At 44.0% G+C, this 19,069-nt stretch overlaps 2 protein-coding genes across 2 annotated transcripts in view; one reads left to right on the top strand and one right to left on the bottom strand.

Annotated features, from left to right (window-relative positions):
* Nucleotides 1-11,470: 11,470 nt before the first annotated feature.
* PLPP7 (phospholipid phosphatase 7 (inactive)) lies at nucleotides 11,471-17,725 on the bottom strand. The gene is made up of 2 exons (XM_063432455.1): nucleotides 16,984-17,725; nucleotides 11,471-11,877 (listed from the first exon to the last, which is right to left on the bottom strand). Exons 1-2 carry the CDS (start codon nucleotides 17,423-17,425, stop codon nucleotides 11,513-11,515), a joined length of 807 nt encoding a protein of 268 aa, XP_063288525.1. The 5' UTR covers nucleotides 17,426-17,725; the 3' UTR covers nucleotides 11,471-11,512.
* FAM78A (family with sequence similarity 78 member A) overlaps nucleotides 12,803-19,069 on the top strand; it is a 64,397-nt gene continuing 58,130 nt past the window's right edge. Inside the window, exon 1 of the mRNA XM_063432452.1 lies at nucleotides 12,803-12,822. The gene's annotated coding sequence lies outside the window, so the exon portion shown is untranslated. The remainder of the gene's footprint in view (nucleotides 12,823-19,069) is intronic.

Genomic DNA, 19,069 nt, shown 5'->3' with positions numbered 1-19,069 from the left:
ATATTTATTTTTACTACTGGGACAAATATATTTATCGTTAGATCCATACGTCCTCTCCCATCTAAGATCCCCACATACATTCCACGGTTTTCTACCACTTGATATCGCTTTACACGCATCAAATAGCAGAACACCCGAAGAATGTACGGATTCTAACACCGTCTTATTAATTAGGGTCCCCTGAGGATCTCCATTCCTGAGAGTCAACCAAATTGTACGAGGTTGATACTCCGGACTGAAGCACTTAGGTTCTCCTATTCCTAAATGGCACACACTATAGTCTATATTTAGGTATCTACATCTTGATACCTCTCCTTTACACTCGTATTGTGAATGCCAAATTAGGGTTTGGGAAATATGGTTACCTGTTCTCGTAGTCTTAATGCATACCTCACAGCTAGGAGTGTCGGTACCTCTACCTTCCTGAATATAAAAACACATGTAAATAAACACAATCAAGAGCACATCTTTCGCCGTCATCCTCAGTCTTCGTCCGTGCGATGGAACCTCAGCTTCCAGGATGTGAGGGCTGCAGGGAATGGAGTTCTGCTCGTCTTCACAGGTGTCCCTTCGGGACTTTCCTGGCTTATACACTATGTGATGGTAAGAGGACAGGCTTTATTATGGCCTTCTCACTTACACCTGTAACAATAAAATTTGTAATCCACAATAATTCCTCGTTACTCCGACTGAGTAGTGCGTTTCAACCGGATCTTGCAGGGATTCTCTGGATCTGCTGTAACTTGCCAAGAATCGACTGCTGCTGGTTTAACCCTGGAGTGATGTATCCACGGAGTCACTTCTGCTACTTTTATCGCTGTAGGGGTAGACAAAAGAACAACATAAGGACCTCTCCACTTGGGCCCTAACGGTACATTATTCCACTCTTTAATCCACACTTGGTCTCCTGGATGATAATTATGAACAGGGGGATAAATATTCACAGGTAATCTATCTTGTACCCATTTCTGTACCTCCTCCATAGTCTTACCCAACTCTACAACCTGCTGCCGGGTAATTCCTTCTCCCAACTGACTCAAATCCCCCCTTAAGTTACCAAGTACGGGAGGTGGTCGCCCATACATAATTTCAAAAGGAGAGAGACCCATCCTTCTGGTAGGGGTACTGCGGATTCGCAATAGAGCTATAGGTAAGAGAACGTTCCACTTAAGTTGGGTTTCCTGACACATTTTAGCCAACTGGTTCTTAATAGTTCTATTCATTCTCTCTACCTTACCAGAACTCTGGGGTCTATATGCAGTATGAAGCCTCCACTTTATACCAAGCATATGAGTCAGTTGTTGTAGGCACTGGTGAACAAAAGCTGGACCATTGTCCGATCCTATAGAACAGGGTAGTCCATATCGGGGTATTATTTCTCGTAGCAGGAATCTCACAACTTCTCCTGCTTTCTCTGTACGAGTAGGACATGCTTCTACCCAGCCTGAATAGGTGCACACAATTACCAGCAGGTAACGATGTCCACCCGATTTAGGCATCACTGTAAAGTCTATTTGTAGATCGGACATGGGGAGTCCCCCCATAAACTGGACTCCTGGTGGCTTTACTGGTCCTTGTCTTGCATTATTCTTAGCACACGTTACACATCTGCGTACAATGGCCTGAGTCAAGTTAGACAATCTTGGTATGTAGAAATGTTTCCGGAGAGATTCTTCAGTACTGTCTCTCCCAGAATGTGTCCCGTTATGATAATTTTGGACAATTTCTACCGCTAGCGATGCTGGTATAACTATTCTCCCATCTTCTAGCTGATACCACTTGTTCTCCAAATACTTTCCCGGTTCAGTCTTTAACCACTCCTCTTCTTGAGTTGTATAAACTGGAGTCCATTGAGACAGTGGGGTTGGTATTAGAGCAGCTATATGCCCCACATACTCTTGTCTTCCTGATTCAGCAGCACGCTTAGCTGCACTATCTGCCATCCGATTTCCCTTGGTTACATCACCATCTCCTCTCAGATGCGCTCGACAATGTATGATACCGACTTCTTTCGGCTCCCACACTGCTTCCAATAGTTGTAGGATTTCAGCTGCGTATTTGATTTCTTTGCCTTCTGAATTCAGTAGTCCTCTTTCTTTATACAGAGCTCCGTGGGCATGAGTGGTTAAAAACGCATACTTAGAGTCCGTATAGATATTTACTCTTAAACCTTCAGCCAATTGTAACGCTCGTGTTAGTGCTATTAATTCTGCCTTTTGTGCCGATGTTCCTTTCGCCAGTGGCCGGGCTTCTATCACCTTGTCTATTGTTGTTACTGCATATCCTGCATAGCGGATCCCTTCTTTCACATAACTACTGCCGTCGGTATAATATTGAACATCGGGGTTCTGGATGGGAAAATCACGAAGATCTGGTCTACTTGAGAATACTTCATCCATTACTTCCAAACAATCATGTTGACTTTCAGTAGGTTGTGGCAAAAGGGTAGCTGGATTTAAGGTGTTTACAGTCTCTAAATGCACTCTTGGGTTTTCACACAACATTGCTTGATACTTGGTCATACGGCTGTTACTAAACCAATGATTTCCTTTGTAATCCAACAACGTCTGTACTGCATGTGGGACTCGTACATAAAGTTCTTGACCCAGAGTGAGTTTATCGGCTTCAGCTACTAGCAGGGCGGCTGCAGCTACGGCTCTTAGACAAGGTGGAAGTCCGCTGGCCACTGCATCCAATTGCTTAGACATGTAGGCAACAGGTCTTTGCCATGATCCCAAGTACTGTGTCAATACTCCCACAGCCATTCTTCTTTGCTCGTGTACATATAAGTAGAATGGTCGTGTGTGATCAGGTAGACCTAATGCTGGGGCACTCATCAAAGCCTTCTTCACATCTTCAAATGCCGTTTGCTGTTCTTGGGTCCATAAGAAGGGGTCGTGCTCTGTACCTTTGATGGCTGCGTACAGAGGTTTTGCTAGTATCGCATAGCTGGGAATCCATATCCTACAGAAGCCTGCTGCCCCCAAGAATTCTCGCACTTGTCTTCTATTCTTGGGTATTGGTATTTGGCAGACAGCTTCTTTTCTCTCTGGCCCCATAATTCTTTGACCTTCAGAGATATGGAATCCCAGATACTTGACAGTTGGCAAACACAACTGAGCCTTCTTTCTGGACACCTTGTATCCTGCCTTCCAGAGAATATGTAGTAGATCGTGCGTTGCTTGCTGACATTTTTCTTTTGTAACTGCTGCTATCAACAAGTCATCTACATATTGTAACAAGACACACTCTCCTGGGATGGACTCGAAATCCAGTAGATCTTGACTTAGGGCTGAACCAAATAGGGTAGGTGAATTTTTAAACCCTTGGGGCAGTCTTGTCCAAGTCATTTGGCGTTTTGAGCCCGTTACAGCGTTCTCCCATTGGAAAGCGAAAATACATTGACTTTCTGCGGCAATTCGGAGGCAAAAGAAGGCATCTTTGAGATCTAAGACTGTGAAGTAAGTAGCCCCGCCCGGAATTAAAGCAAGCAGGTTATATGGATTGGGTACAACTGGATGTATGCTAACAACCGCATCATTGACTGCTCTTAAGTCCTGTACAGGTCGATACTCATCTGTACCGGGCTTTTGAACAGGCAGCAATGGGGTGTTCCAGGGGGAAGTACAGAATTTTAGGATACCATACCGTATGAACTTATCCAGATAGGATTGGATGTTCTTCTTAGCCTTCTGTGGGATGTGGTATTGTCTTAGGCTTACTGGATAAACCCCAAGTTTCAGTTCAATTTTTATTGGTGGAATATTGCGGGCCAGTCCTGGTGGGTTGTTCTCTGCCCAAACTCCTGGTATGTTAAATAATGTCTCATCACTCCTAGGGTTTTGGCTAGTCAACACTGTATAAAGTCGCCACTCTTCTTCCTTTGGTACGGATAAAGTCATAATACCTGAAGGTCCATTAAACTTTAAAGATGTTGTTCCATTTGGTAGGAACGTAATCTGCGCTTGTAATTTTGATAGCATATCACGTCCCAGCAATTGGACTGGACATTCAGGCATATAAAGGAATTGGTGTTTTACTACGTGGCCTCCCAATGTACAGAGTCGACTTTTAAGAACCGGTTTTTCAGCACTTCTTCCAGTTGCTCCTATCACAGTAATAGTCCTTCCAGATGGAGGAGCAACTAGATTAGTCACCACTGAATGTTCGGCACCAGTGTCGATCATAAACGCACTCCTTTTCCCCCCTATTGATACATCGACCATAGGCTCCGCTCGACCAAGGGGGATGGAGCCCGGTCGGTATCAATAGTCCTCCATGAACGTGTCAGCCAATCCTACGAAGTCCCTACATTCTCTATCGCGGGACCTTTGCGCTGCTGGAATATATCTATCTTCCCTAACACTTCCTCTGTTCCCATTACTCCCTCTATAACCATTACTCCCTCCGGGGCCTCCTCTACCTCTCGCTCTGCCTCTAAAATTTCCATAACCTGTCCTAGGTCTGTCTTTCTCAGACTGTTCTCTTCGCGGACACTCATTTCTCCAATGCCCTTCTTCCCTACAGTAAGCGCACTGATTTCTACTTAGAGGTTCCTCATTCCACTTACTATCGCCTCTATCTGGGCCCCGTCTATCTACGCCTGCGATCGCTACCGCTAGCATATCAGCCTTTTTACGCATCTTGCGCTCCTCCTCTTTCTTACTTTCTGTATCCCTGTTCATATAGACCTTATTTGCTACCTCCATTAGTTGGGTGATGGACATACCTGCAAACCCTTCTAACTTTTGTAGCTTGCGCTTAATATCTCCGTATGCTTGGCTGACAAAGGCGGAGTTAACCATTCGGGAATTGTCTGCGTCTTCCGGATTAAAGGGGGTATACAAGCGGTATGCCTCCAATAATCGGTCATAAAAGACACTGGGTGCTTCATCGCTTTTCTGAATCACCTCAACTGTCTTCGACATGTTAATGGCTTTCTTTCCTCCTGCTTTCATGCCAGCAATTATAGCGTCTCTATAGGCTCTGAGTTGAACCATATCAGCACCATTTACGTTCCAATCGGGATCGGTATTGGGATAGTGTGTTGCGGCCCATGCTGCTGGATTAGCTTGGTTCAAAGCACGGGCTCTATCTTCTAATGCTTTAATGGCTGCTTGATTTATTCTTGTCCTTTCCTCATTGTTAAATAAAGTCATTAGTAACTGCTGGCAATCAGCCCATGTCGGATTATGCGTCTGTACTATTGAGGTGAACAGATCAGTCATGGCTTGTGGTTTCTCAGTATACGAGGAATTATGGGTCTTCCAGTTTAAAAGGTCGGTAGTGGTAAATGGGACATATACGAAGACTGGGTCAGCGTGTGCCATTTGTCCTGCGGCATCGATATAAGCTGACCCGGGATTTAAGCGAAGAGGCATCTGATAGTGCTTTAATTGTTGGGCACCAGTCAACTGTCGGGTTTGGATGGGGCTACGTAGGGAAGCGTCAGTCATGGTTTCCGGTCGGGGAGAGATAGGGTATGGGGATGTGGGAGGTTGGTTTTGGGAAAAGGTCGTAAATAGAACACTTCGAGCCGAGCTAGATGAAGCTTGACCGGAAGTCTGAAGTGGCGCCAAATCAGGATATTCGTTTCTAATGGGGGTGGGTTCTGGTTCCGGAAGGGGAGATTTAGTACGAGGGGGGGTGGATCCTGTACTGGAGGAGGAAGCGGAAGTGGATGAGGGTAATGAGGGGAGGGGTGCAGGACTTCCTGCGTTTGCGTCACTTCCTCTTAACGGAAAGTAAGGGGGCGGCAAAGGGATCTCGGACTCAGGGGGCGTGTCCAAAATGGGCCTAACACCAGTCCTAGTGGACGAACAAGTCCTAGCTACCATGAGGCGACACTGCTCCTCGTGGCATGTCTGGAGCCATTTTGGCGAGTCATTTACGGCCTGTCTCCAACAGTCAATATAAGGAAACTGGCCGTAAAGTTCAGGCCTACCTGATACAGCCACGTGTAAGCGCTGTACCAGAGTTAGATCCAAACTGCCACGTGGCGGCCATGCCGCAACCAAAGTAGGCCACTCCCTAGTGCACAAAGTAACTAAACGCACAGAAGACATCTTAACCCCAAAATCACAGGTTTTGAATCCCTTTTTAAAATTCTTAACCATACATTCTAAGGGATCCGGAATCGTTGACTGCGACGCACCCATTTTTAACACTGGAACGTCGTCGACAACGATTACTATACACACGTACTATTCAACAGTCACACCCGTTTCCTCTGGCAACAGCACCACGTGGTACGGTTACCAAGTGAAACGTACACAATAACAATAAACACTCAGGGAATTCCCGTACACACACAGCTGCTACACCAGTCACTATATAATCAATATTATGCCCTTTGGCGTAACTATACAGTCACCCACGCTATAATTCTCTATATACGAATTACCCGTCTATAACACACCCCAGTAACATCGTCTTTTACAAATAGCGGTTACAGTACGGTTAGCACAGGTCAAGGCACAAGTTAAGGTCACAATACAATTATTAGTGGTTATGGTGTTAAACATGCAATGGACGACAATGATTAGTACTTATTATACAATGTCAGTAAATATACAGGGTTATGGTACCATGCACTATAATACAGCAACACACTATTAACACTCTCGCTAGACGGCTGAGCTCGCGCTATCTAACAAGATATACACTTTACTAAAACAATCGTTAACACATTTACAATTCCCAACTAAACTATTGGCCAGTACCTTGAATGGACTACCTAAAAACAATCTACATACGTTTTGGTTAGCCACACTGCCCAATCACCACATATATAGCGAGCTAGAGGACCGAATTTACACAGACGCCTCTTAGTCGCACTATACAACGAGCTAGAGGACCGAATTTACACAGACGCCTCTTAGTCGTACTATCAAAAGTCTAGTGGGTTCCAAATTTACACGCCTTCCCACTTAGCCCAGATAGGATGAGAACTAGCGAACCGAATTTACACAGACGCCGCTTAGTCTCCCGGTCCCTCCGACCTAGCGAACAAAATATACACCCTAGAACGCTAGTCTAGACAAGACACCGGTGTCCGGCTAGGGCTTATTTTACACCAGAGCGCCCTGCCTGACTAACAGAATCAAACGGTCTGACTAAAGAGCGTTCGATCGAGCGGTGCGCCTTCGCTCCTTCCCTCCGACAGAGGGGGCAGATACAGATTCAAAAACCCCTTTGGGCCTACCGCACAATCGGTATACCCCTAGCGGGTCCTGCCGTCTAAAACAGCAGTTGTCTTACCTCCTCGTTCCTGAACCTGAGTTCACACTCATCGACGGGGACACCCCAGCACTTCTCACGTAGAGGCCGATGATCTCCTGGACAACAGACCAGTGGCGCCGAGACGAAGGGAGGTCCACGCAGAAGTTCAGGGGTGCAGCCGTAGAGAACGTGGGCAAAGATAGACCGTCTCACGCCTCTGCCTCTCAGCTACCGTTGAACGATGAGCTTCCCGGCCAATGCACCAAATGATACCGGAGAAACTGACGGAAGCCAAGCACAGAGAGATGGACACAGGTTTCTTCAGGAAGGAAGAGATTCTTTATTGGATCACCGATCGGGACTCAGAGGGACTAGCGTCACCAAAATACAGCAAATTCTGAGCCCCGGACAATAGTGCAGGCTCCTTATATAGGCATATAACTCCTCCCATATTAAGCTCCACCCGCACATTCCCTTGACCAATCAACACAAATAAGAATTAACTTCCTGTTTGACCGCATGGCTTGTCCAGCACAATGGAGGAGGGGGAATACTATATCCTGTATTCTTGCACATGCTCCGTACACTACTGATCGTATCTTGCCTCGTGCAACCAACTGATCGATACGTCAGCATATGCACGTACACATGCCACGTGGTAATCTCGGCCTACTAAATTTATTTTTACCGAGATTCCACCACACTACGTGTTTGACCTGCGTAGTACTACACTGTTAAACTGTACATACCCAAAAAAAAAAAAAAGAGGCTGTTATAATGAGAAGTTCATGCAATATTTTTGCTATCTGTTATGCACAACTTATGTTTTATTCATGCATTACCTCCTCGCTTTCTTTTCTGTACGGATTCAGCATATGCCTCAATAAAAACAAAGATTGGAAAAAAAAAAGAAATAACCAAACTGACAATATAGAGTTAAAGATTTTTTTCCAAATACAATTTGGGCCTGAATTTTGCACGTTTGGTGTTTCGATTCTTCATAAGTCTCTTTTTAAATAAAACAAACAAAATATATATATATTTTTTTTTAGACATATAATTTTATAATCTACCCGCAATGTGTTTTCCTGAACTTTGGCCTAAATTTTGCAAATCAGTTTGTAGGTCACCAAAACGGACTGTTAAGCAAATAAATCCCCTAGTCTTCACGTCATATTACGCATACAAAATAAATGCAACAGCTTGCGGGAAATAAATAATTAAATTGCCCAGTAGTGTTCCATATGCCACAGATTATAATCCTGATTTGCTGTTTTAATGTAATCTTCTCAAAACTAGTTATGCTTAATTTGAATTAAAAAAAAGGTTAAAGCGACGACCTTCGGGGCTGGATCAAGTTCATACCGTTCTGATTAAAAATGCGGGCATAAATGATATGACTTATTTATAAGTTTATTTTATTTACAAGTGCACACAAGTATTTACAAGTGAATTTTTTTAATTCTGTTTTTAAAAAACCCAGTAAACAGGTATTATTATTCAACAAAATTAAACTTAGCTGGATTTTTATTTAAATTAAAAACTATAATATTATTAAAAATATAGACTTGAAAAAAATTTAGAAACAAAATATCACTTTTTTTATTGTAGTGATAAACATTCTTGTGCCAAGATGCATCCGATTTCCATGATCTTTAACCAGATAATGATCTGATCCACACTAAATCAAATATTTGATACCTTAATGGGGGACAAGGAGGACAATTTGGCCCGCCAGATAAAATTCAACCCAGACCATCTCATTTGTTTGGGAGAAAAGGACAACAATTTGGCACTTCATAAGGATGTTCCATGGGCACATCTTGGACAACTACTATGCACATCTGTGACATTTTATTATTTATAAAATTAGCAAACTAATACATGAAAGTGCACAAATGCAACCAAAAAGTACATGTATATGCATAACACGGTTAACCTTTGGGGAGTCACACAGAAAAGTAGCATGATATAAGTCAGAGCTCATCTTACGCATCTCGTACATTTCTGATTAGTATTTTTGAGAAGGTGCCTAATGAAATGTGAAACGTGTACGATCAGCTATACCTAAGATCGTGAAGCTTTTCTATCTCAACCTTCCCAAAAGACCTGGATCTGGTGGTACAACCACAATCTGAGACTCCTGTCCCACCACCCCATGAGAAAGTATAAATTATTTTTGTGTACTAAAGGGCAGGATATTATTATCATACTTAATATTTCTGTTTTTAATTTTATAACAAGTAGAATATGCTTTTCTGTCCTGCTCCTCTGGATTCTCTCCAAAACTCGAATCTCTCCAAAAATAGGTAAGGAGATTTCCTTGCTGGATGGAGACACTGAGTTCAAGCGTAGAGCTAAATGTGGTGTAGAGCTCTACATTTCATTTTAATTTATTTTTCAGAGTTCACAAACACACATTTGTTAAATATAGGGGATTTGTAAACATCATATTTTCACAGGCAGTCCATACAATGTTGTTTTCGAACATCGGCACCTGCATGAAGCAACAATTTAATGTGCCTCAGCATAAACAATGTACTTTTGAAAAAAAAAAAAAATACAATACATAGGCATCGTGGTAACCTTTTGACATTGATCACTAAAATAACTTCTGCTTGCCATCATCGGATAGTCATCCTTGCAGTATTTTATGTTGTCTTGACCATTTCAAAATCTGGTGGCAATCAAGGAAAGTATTAAAGGGGCAGATGGGTGAGCTGTGAAACATTTTCTTTTGATTTTAAACTCACCTTGGTAGCTCAGACACTAGTCATACAATAGAATCTTTTTCACTGTAAGGGTAAGTAATTAATTACATATTTGGTTTCATTGTGATCATCAAACATGGACAATAATTAAATACATAAAGAGAATCAACACAGTAAAGGAGGAGACTATATTTAAAAGAAGAAAAACTACCACAACAAGAGGACATAGTCTTAAATTAGAGGGGCAAAGGTTTAAAAATAATATCAGGAAGTATTACTTTACTGAGAGGGTAGTGGATGCATGGAATAGCCTTCCAGCTGAAGTGGTAACACAGTGAAGGAGTTTAAGCATGCGTGGGATAGGCATAAGGCTATCCTAACTATAAGATAAGGCCAGGCACTAATGAGAGTATTTCGAAAATTGGGCAGACTAGATGGGCCAAATGGTTCTTATCTGCCGTCACATTCTATGTTTCTATGAAATTATTCTTAGTTTGAAGGGGCTTTTGCATGCAGATCTTCATTTTCTAGACTCACATTTACATTTTTCTTGGTTTACCACTCTTATTAGGGATACCACTCGTATATGGCTTTCTTATCTCCACTTTTGACGTGGCACACTAGAAATAAACCAAGTGCAACGAAAAGCAAATAAGCATAATCCATAGAACATTGATCACAATTAAGAGTCTCAGATATGACCACTGGAGTTACAATATTCCAAATCCATTTGAGGCTTTTAGCCCAAAGCTAAACACGATGATCCCAACCTTTAAGGCAGCACCCAAGGCCCAATACCACCTCTGCATTCCCATACACCACCACCCCTAATCCTATCTGTTTTCCACTATTTTAACCCATTATTTTTCTCTAGCCCTTATCTTCCATTACAAACATTGTGACCCTCTTTTCCCTGTATTTCCTAATTTCTTGTGTGTACGTTTCCATCTCCCGTAGCCAGTCATGATCTTCACCTGATCTCCCTAATCTCCGTTCTGTCTCTCTCAATACTTGTCTCTCTAATCCCCCTTATTTTCAGCCACCCAAAGGAATCTCCTTAAGTCATCCCCTAACAACGCCTCTGATTATGAGACGAATTCTTTGAATTATTTATGGCATTGATGTGAACATGTTCTGTGTCACTGTTGTGATGGATAATGCCGTGCATGCATGAAACTTCATTATTGTAGATGATACAGAGCATAGTATTGATTGTGTAATATAAATGACTGCATTGTGTATTGAACATTAATGTTGAAACTTTGAAAGTAATCAAAAGATATTCTAATTTCAATGCAGCATCTTAAGTCTTCAATGGAACCAGAGTGGACATTTTTACTTAAAAATATATAGATTTTTTTGCATGAAGTTGTAGTTCCCAAAGCTTAGTGAATACAAATGTTACAGACAAATTCTCATTAATGTGACAATCCAGTAGTTATCCATATGTGTTCTTCTAATATGTAATGAATGCAAAAAAGGTTCATTCAGTGCTTCTGAAAGGTTCGTTGAGTACTTAAAAACAAATTGAGTTGGCATTTATTCTTTAGATGAGTTTCACCTGTTTTACATTTACTGAGTTACCATAGAGAGGTTATCATCTGGCAAGTGTTCGATGAAAGCCAAATAAACTCCACCAAGTTAAACTGCAAATACCCAATCACAAATCCTCCTAAAACATCACTGATGTGATGCCGGCCAATCATTATACGGGATAATCCGGCCATGAAGGCCCATAAAACTAACAAAATGCGTATGGGAATGGCAAGCACCAAGTGGTTGAGGAAGAACTTCGATACCATTGTGGCTCGACTTGCATGTCCAGCAGGGAAAGCATAGACATCGAGGAGCAGATAGTCCAGAACTCCAGGAGTCATATCGTATGGACCACGACGCTTCACCAGCTTCTGCAGTCCGGCTACTGTCAGGATGTCCAGGAACAAAGCTTTCAAGGAAAGATGTAGAAAATAAAGTTTTAAAGACATGCATGTATTCATGACAAGATTGTCATGTTTATTGTACTAAATATACTCTACACACAAAGTTTTGTGAAGTACAGTGTTTTCTGTTTTACGGATTGGAAATCAAAATAATTTTGGTGGAAATAACTACCTATGGTTACCTGGTAATAACCCCCCCCCTCCCCCCTCCTCCCCAATAAGGAAACTCTATGGTAGTCTCTTTAATCATGTAAGAACTCTATGGTAGTCTCTTCTTCCTGTAGGTCAATACTTTTGAAATTGGAATAAAATGTGTTTTTTTCAAATATGATCACAGCTTTTTCATTATCATTTATGAATGTATGAGAGACACCCAATGTGCAACCATATAGAAGCGCAGTGTGTGTTTTTCTTTATTTAAAGCAATTTCACTGAAGCCTGCCAGACATCAGTGTTGGGGTCGGAGCCTGGGTTGTACAACAAACTCCCAGTATAGCACCTTGAAGATGAGAAATGGAAATCAGAATTTCATGTATAATGGATTTGTGGATCAACACTCTTTCTTAATGAGAATATGTGATCTGCAGTGATATTTGAAAGACAATGGTTTATATAATATATATATATATATATATATATACCGTATATATATATATAGTACATTGATATGGGTAAGTGAGTCTGTTGTGTATATCAAATCCCATAAAGGTTGTTTTTTTTACTGCTGGGTACACACACTGTTCTAACCCTTGTGCTGGCACTTCTACTGAGCTTATCTGTTGTGATTCAGCTAAGGGAACATTTCTGGGTGTCAGCAAATTAGTCGTTCAACCCCCAAAAATAGCTCCGAATGGTGCCGTCAGTCAGGGATCACCTAATCCATCCCCTGATCTGTTGTGACCCAAATAACCAGGGACACAGAATACGCCGGGGAAACACCTGAGTCCTGGGTGAGTATATTTTATGTTGTAATTACAGGTTCAGATTAATAAAATGGGAATTTAAAGGATCATTAATCCCTGAATATATTTTGCTTTGGTGTGAAATGATATACTGAGGCATGTTTAAATCTGCTTTAATTTGCCTGTAAAGTGTTTTACTGATGCAAACCTATAAGCAAATTAATGAAAGGTAGCAGGAAGCAACGCATACAAAGAAAAAAAGGCAGACCTAGCTAAATCACATCTGTATTCTGATTGGCTGCTCAAGTTCTCAGCCAATCAGAACATTCTCAGAGGTTAAAGTAACAAGCGCCTCGGAATGCTGTGTAAAATATATGTTTCCTTTATGTGAAAAGTAAAAAAAATAGTCATGTTTCAAATTTTTTATCTGAATGTTTTTGTTTTATATAATCTAAGTTTAAATTATAGCATACTGTTATTTTTAATGGTTACGTAGATAAGGGGTAGGCAACCATAGGCACCCCAGCTGTGTGGACTACATCTCCCCTGATGCTTTGTCACTATTATGATAGTAAATGCATTATGGGCGATATAGTACACAACATCTGTACTGTCGAAGGTTGCCTACCTTTGACCTAGTGGGAGAGAGACTTGACTTGCCCATAGAGTATTCCTGAAATGGATAGGTAGAGGCAGGGGTCAAGTCCTGGGTAAAAAAGTGCAGGAACTCACCCAAGATCCACTCCCCGCCCCCCCCCCCCCCCCCCGCTCACCCCCCAAAAAATGATACACTTGTATGCAGGGGCTGAGTAAGGGCACGGGGCTGAAGAGGGGGACAGGAGTTGAGGAAGAGGGACAGGAGCTTAGGAGGGGGAGGGGGGAATGGGCTGAGGAAGGGGACATGGGCTGAGGTAAGGGATAGGGGCTGAGGTAAGGGACAGGAGCTGAGGTAAGGGACAGGAGCGGAGGAAAGGGACAGGAGCGGAGGAAAGGGACAGGAGCTGAGGAAAGGGACAGGAGCTGAGGAAAGGGACAGGAGCTGAGGAAAGGGACAGGGACTGAGGGGCGGAGGAAAGGGACAGGAACTGAGGAAAGGGACAGGAACTGAGGAAAGGGACAGGAACTGAGGAAAGGGACAGGAACTGAGGGGCTGAGGAAGGGGACAGGGGCTGACGAAGTGGGACAGGGGCGGAGGAAAGGGACAGGAGCTGAGGAAAGGGACAGGAGCTGAGGAAAGGGACAGGGACTGAGGGGCTGAGGAAAGGGCCAGGAACTGAGGAAAGGGCCAGGAACTGAGGAAAGGGCCAGGAACTGAGGAAAGGGACAGGAACTGAGGAAAGGGACAGGAACTGAGGAAAGGGACAGGAACTGAGGGGCTGAGGAGGGGGACAGGGGCTGACGAAGGGGGACAGGGGCGGAGGAAAGGGGACAGGGGCGGAGGAAGAGGGACAGGGGCTGAGGAAGAGGGACAGGGGCTGAGGAAGAGGGGCAGGGGCTGAGGAAGAGGGGCAGGGGCTTAGGAAGAGGGGCAGGGGCTGAGGAAGAGGGGCAGGGGCTGAGGAAGAGGGGCAGGGGCTGAGGAAGAGGGGCAGGGGCTGAGGAAGAGGGGCAGGGGCTGAGGAAGAGGGGCAGGGGCTGAGGAGGGGGACAGGGACTGAGGAGGGGGACAGGGACTGAGGAGGGGGACAGGGGCTGATGCTCGTATGCAGGGGCTGAGTAAGAGCACGGGGCTGAGTAAGGTGGACAGGGGCTGAGTAAGGTGGACAGGGGCTGAGTAATGTGGACAGGGGCTGAGGAGGGCGACAGGGGCTAAGTAAGGTGACAGTGCTGTGGAAAAAGGGACAGGAGCTTAGGAGGAGGGGGGGGAAGGACATGGGTTGAGGAAGGTACCATGGGCCGAGTAAGGTGGCAGGGCTGATGAAGAGGGACAGGAGCTTAGGAGGAGGGGGGGGCATGGGCTGAGGAAGGGGCCATGGGCTGAGGAAAGGGACAGGGGCTGAGGAGGGGGACAGAGGCTGAGGAGGGGGACAGAGGCTGAGGAGGGGGACAGAGGCTGAGGAGGGGGGCAGGGACTGAGGAGGGGGACAGGGACTGAGGAGGGGGACAGGGACTGAGGAGGGAGACAGGGACTGAGGAGGGGGGGCAGGGTCTTAAATAGGGGGACAGGGACTGGGGAGGGGGACAGGGCCTGAGGAGGGAGACAGGGCCTGAGGAGGGAGACATGGCCTGAGGAGGGAGACAGGGCCTGAGGAGGGGGACAGGACCTGAGGAGGGGGACAGGACCTGAGGAGGGGGACAGGACCTGAGGAGGGGGACAGGGCCTGAGGAGGGGGACAGGGCCTGAGGAGGGGGACAGGGCCTGAGGAGGGGGACAGGGACTGGGGAAAGGGACAAAAAAAAAACAAAAAAAAAAACTAAAGTGCCTTCCCCCCTCCCTGAGGCTTACCTTGGGCCAGGAGGGGTGGGACAGGATCTGGAACCTGCAGCCTGCAGTCAGTGGAGTAAGCCGGCCTCTCCTGATGATGTCAGGAGGAGGGGGCGTGGCTTCCTCTGCTCCCCAGCGGTCCTGTGAGAAGAGCAGAGAACGTCACGCCCCCTCCTACTGACATCATCAGGAGAGGCCGGACGACTCCACTGACTGCAGGGGGAGAGGGGAGTTTAAAAATCCGAGTCCCCAGTCACAGGCAGGGGATTCGGATTTGTGCTCCCCCTGCTCTGGCAGCCGCTTGTGCCAGCCCTGGGTCCTGCAGGACTAGTAATGGGAACGGCGTTCCTGCTGTGGAAAAAGTGCAGGAACGCCGTTCCCACGCGTTCCTGCAGGACTCGAGCCCTGGGTAGAGGCCACTCAGTTTACCAGTGTCAAACAAAGAGAGGGGGGGGGGGGGGGGGAGGGCTCCCTGATCTGATGTTTAAGGGACCACAGTAACCTGTTGTAGTTGTTATGTTGTCTAGAGTTTCCCAAAGACATTAAAAAACCTATAACTTATCAACAAGGCTGAACTTGATGGACGCAAGTCTCTTTTCAGCAATCTAACTATATAACAAGGGAGGGGCTCCTAATGACCATTGATGGCTAGCCTCTACCATCTCAGCTGTTGTAGACTGTTGTTTCCTGTGTTTTTCAGCCAGTCATGTATCAGAAATATGGAGAGTGGGGTTACATTAATAACTATGGGAGACTGGATAGACATATTGTCGCAATCGGAAGTGACATCACTGCATGATGTCACTTCCTGTACCACTGTTAGCTTTGCAACCAAAGTTATAATAATATAATCCACAAAAAGGCTATAAGACATGTGATACTACCAAGTAAGCAGTTAGGCTGTTTTTTTATTTATTTAGTGAGCTATATGGCCCCCAGTGTCGTATCAGGTACTCTGAATCTTTCAATTTAAGGATGCCTAAACATGGCAGCCTTCTGGGGTCTTCAAACACCTTTAATTCTTGTAAAAAAGTTATACTATAAACATGCTGCTTACCTATAAATAGATGTTAATAATTATTTAATGGAACATTAAGAAACAGCTGGTGTTGGTGTATTGCAACCAAACTCTGAAACAAAGAATTATTTTAATGGTAACTGGAGATTGTGTTTTACCTAAGCTGCTTTGGTATGAACTTTGCTAGTCAGCTATCATTTTACGGCAATTATTGCTTTTATTAAAAAACACACCCAATTCTGCCACTGTTAAACACAGGAAGTGTAAAATCTTTAGTATGGATTAAGTAAGGATTATTTCATTTTAAGTGTTTAACACAAATATATAACAAAAGTATCCTCTCTTGACACTAGGAAAAAAAATGCATATTGTAAAACCTGTTAGTTCACTAAGGAGCGAGTTGTAGAAAGATGACAACCGTGATTTAAAGCTGACTTTAATTTTTTTTAGTTTCACCAAAATGTTGCAACTTAACCGATTAGTAAAAAAAAATATTTATGTCACCTTGCAACTATTTCCTCAGTCTACTAGTGATCTGTAAGATCAATCTTACTGTTACAAATATCTATAAGGGTTAATTATACAAGAAGTGAAGAAGTGTTGGCGATATCAAACAGGGTCAGTGTAGAAATGCTTACTCCAGTTTCCCCTTTGACTAACTGGCTAGTTCCTTCCAGTGATCTATGCTTGATTTTGCTAACACTCGACCATTTTAAATGACTCAGGTGATCTGAGCATATCAAGGGAAACCAATACCAAAACTCACCTAGTAGCAGGTTTGTCAGGACCTCTTGCCCTGCCAATGTGTTACTCTTCCACAAACAAACAATAGTACCCCCAATCCAAGGGAAGCCATGGCTGGTTATTCCAATTAGCTTGACCATGGAACGAGCACTTCCCCAAGAAGATCCAGTGCTTGCACAGACACCCAACCTTTTGGACATGGCGATATCGATAGCCATGAGAGAGCTCCAGGCTATGCCTTTGAAAGACGGGTTCAACTGCATGCAGTCCTCTTCCGGGAGCTGCTGGCTTTGTCGGCGTTCCTTGGCCCCCTCAGTAGAGTTGCCAGTTTGCCCACTTTGTTTTCTGTTGGGTCCTCGGTTCTCCTGAAGTATCGGCAACGACTGACCGAGAGACATGAATTCTGGTCTAGCAAGAACATTATTCCTGTCCCGCGGTCTGACCCGACGCTGTTGTGCTGGCATTTTCGTTGAACCCACCCCTCAAAAATGCAGAGTACGGATTTCTTGCAGAGTTTTTTGGGGTGTTCTTTCGTAGAAGAGGAAAAATAGTTAATATATCCCTGTTCTAATCTTCCTGGTGTCTACAATGAGAGCATTGAATCAGAGACACCAGGCTGCTCCCAGCACACATCTCAAGAGTTATATTTAGTCGGGAATGCATATTCTATTTACTCCATGCGTCTGCTGAGCCTGACAGCTCTTGCAGTCTGCAAATCAGGTGCTCCCTGGCTGTTCGGCCACCCAATGGGGAGCCGGAGACTGAAAGAAAATAATATCAGTAACACGAGGACACAGTTGGCTGATGGGTCTATTTAAAACCTCTCTCTAGCTGTTTTGAAACAGAAAGGACTTTGGGATTTGTAGTTGTTGGGAAGTGACATTCGAGCTGTGAGTACTTCTGAGGAAGAACAGCAGCTGCACAAGCCTTGTTCCTTGCTAATATAAAACAAATGAGGCATTAAATAAAGCAGCAAGGCACATAGGAAAATAATCGTTTGCTATCTCCCTTTTCTCCCCCCCCCCCCCCTCTCCCTATATCTCCATCATTGGGGTTTATTCATTAAATGTGGCATTGTGGAGAATTGATAAGGGAATTGCAAATGTTATTCCAAAATAACTAAGCTGGAAAAATAGCTGAATTTAATATTTTTTTTAATTTCACTATTTTGGTCTTCAATTTGCAATTCATCAACTCTTTGCAATTTCCAGTTTCGTGGATAACTCCTTTCCCTCTTTAGCTATATGAATATTCATTTATGTAAGGGCAAAGGAAAAGATTTTAACCTCTTCATGTCCATTGCTAATTCCAGAGAGTGATGGTCTTGGTACAGCACTAAATTAAATAAAAATGATTAGGGACTATTATTATTAGCCCCATAGCCAGCGATTCTTGTTCTGTGAAAGCTCTTAGGGCAATATGGCACAGTGATATTATCATACACATAGCACTTTGGGGGACGTCTGTTCTATCCTTATCTGTGAGCATCTCTTATGATCAGAAAACGTCTGGTTCAGTTCTGTAATATATTCTCTTTACTGTGGATTTACGAACTTGCTGCTCTAGTTCATTAATAAAGCATGCATTGTTGTGAAAGAATAAACTAGATCTCTCTGTGAAGCCCATTCCCTATTGATTCTATAGGGATTGTGCTCATTGGCCTAAACCAGTGGTAGGCCTAACTGAGGCTGGCACACAGATTTGCATGCCCTGCAACCATGGCTGGATTTGTCATTACGCATGTAACTTGCCTATGGGTGCCTGTCCTCTAGGGGGTGCCTATTTTCATCAATTCTTACATGTTGTTTTGGAGCTTAGGTGGGTTAATGGGTAGAGATAAGAACCAGGAGTCTTGGTCAGTATTCCCTGTAGCACATTCAGCCTCCCATGCTTGATAGCAGAGCTGCAGGAACAGGTATAGGGAGTTTAAAACTCAGTGCTGTTCAGCTCCTCCATTGTCTGTGTGAGAGGCTGGACAGGAAATGGAAGGGATCACTTCCCATCTGCCCACTAACAGCCTCTCACACAGGAAATGCCTTGCATGAGGAGCAGGGGCAGCAATGAGTGATAACATCTAGTGCACTTCTACAATCAATCATAGGAGGGTG

Source organism: Pelobates fuscus, chromosome 9, assembly GCF_036172605.1.
Source record: "Pelobates fuscus isolate aPelFus1 chromosome 9, aPelFus1.pri, whole genome shotgun sequence".
In the NCBI taxonomy this organism is placed as follows: Eukaryota; Metazoa; Chordata; class Amphibia; order Anura; family Pelobatidae; genus Pelobates; species Pelobates fuscus.
The sequence above is the reverse complement of the archived record's forward strand: the minus strand, read 5'-3'. Positions and strand labels throughout refer to the sequence as shown.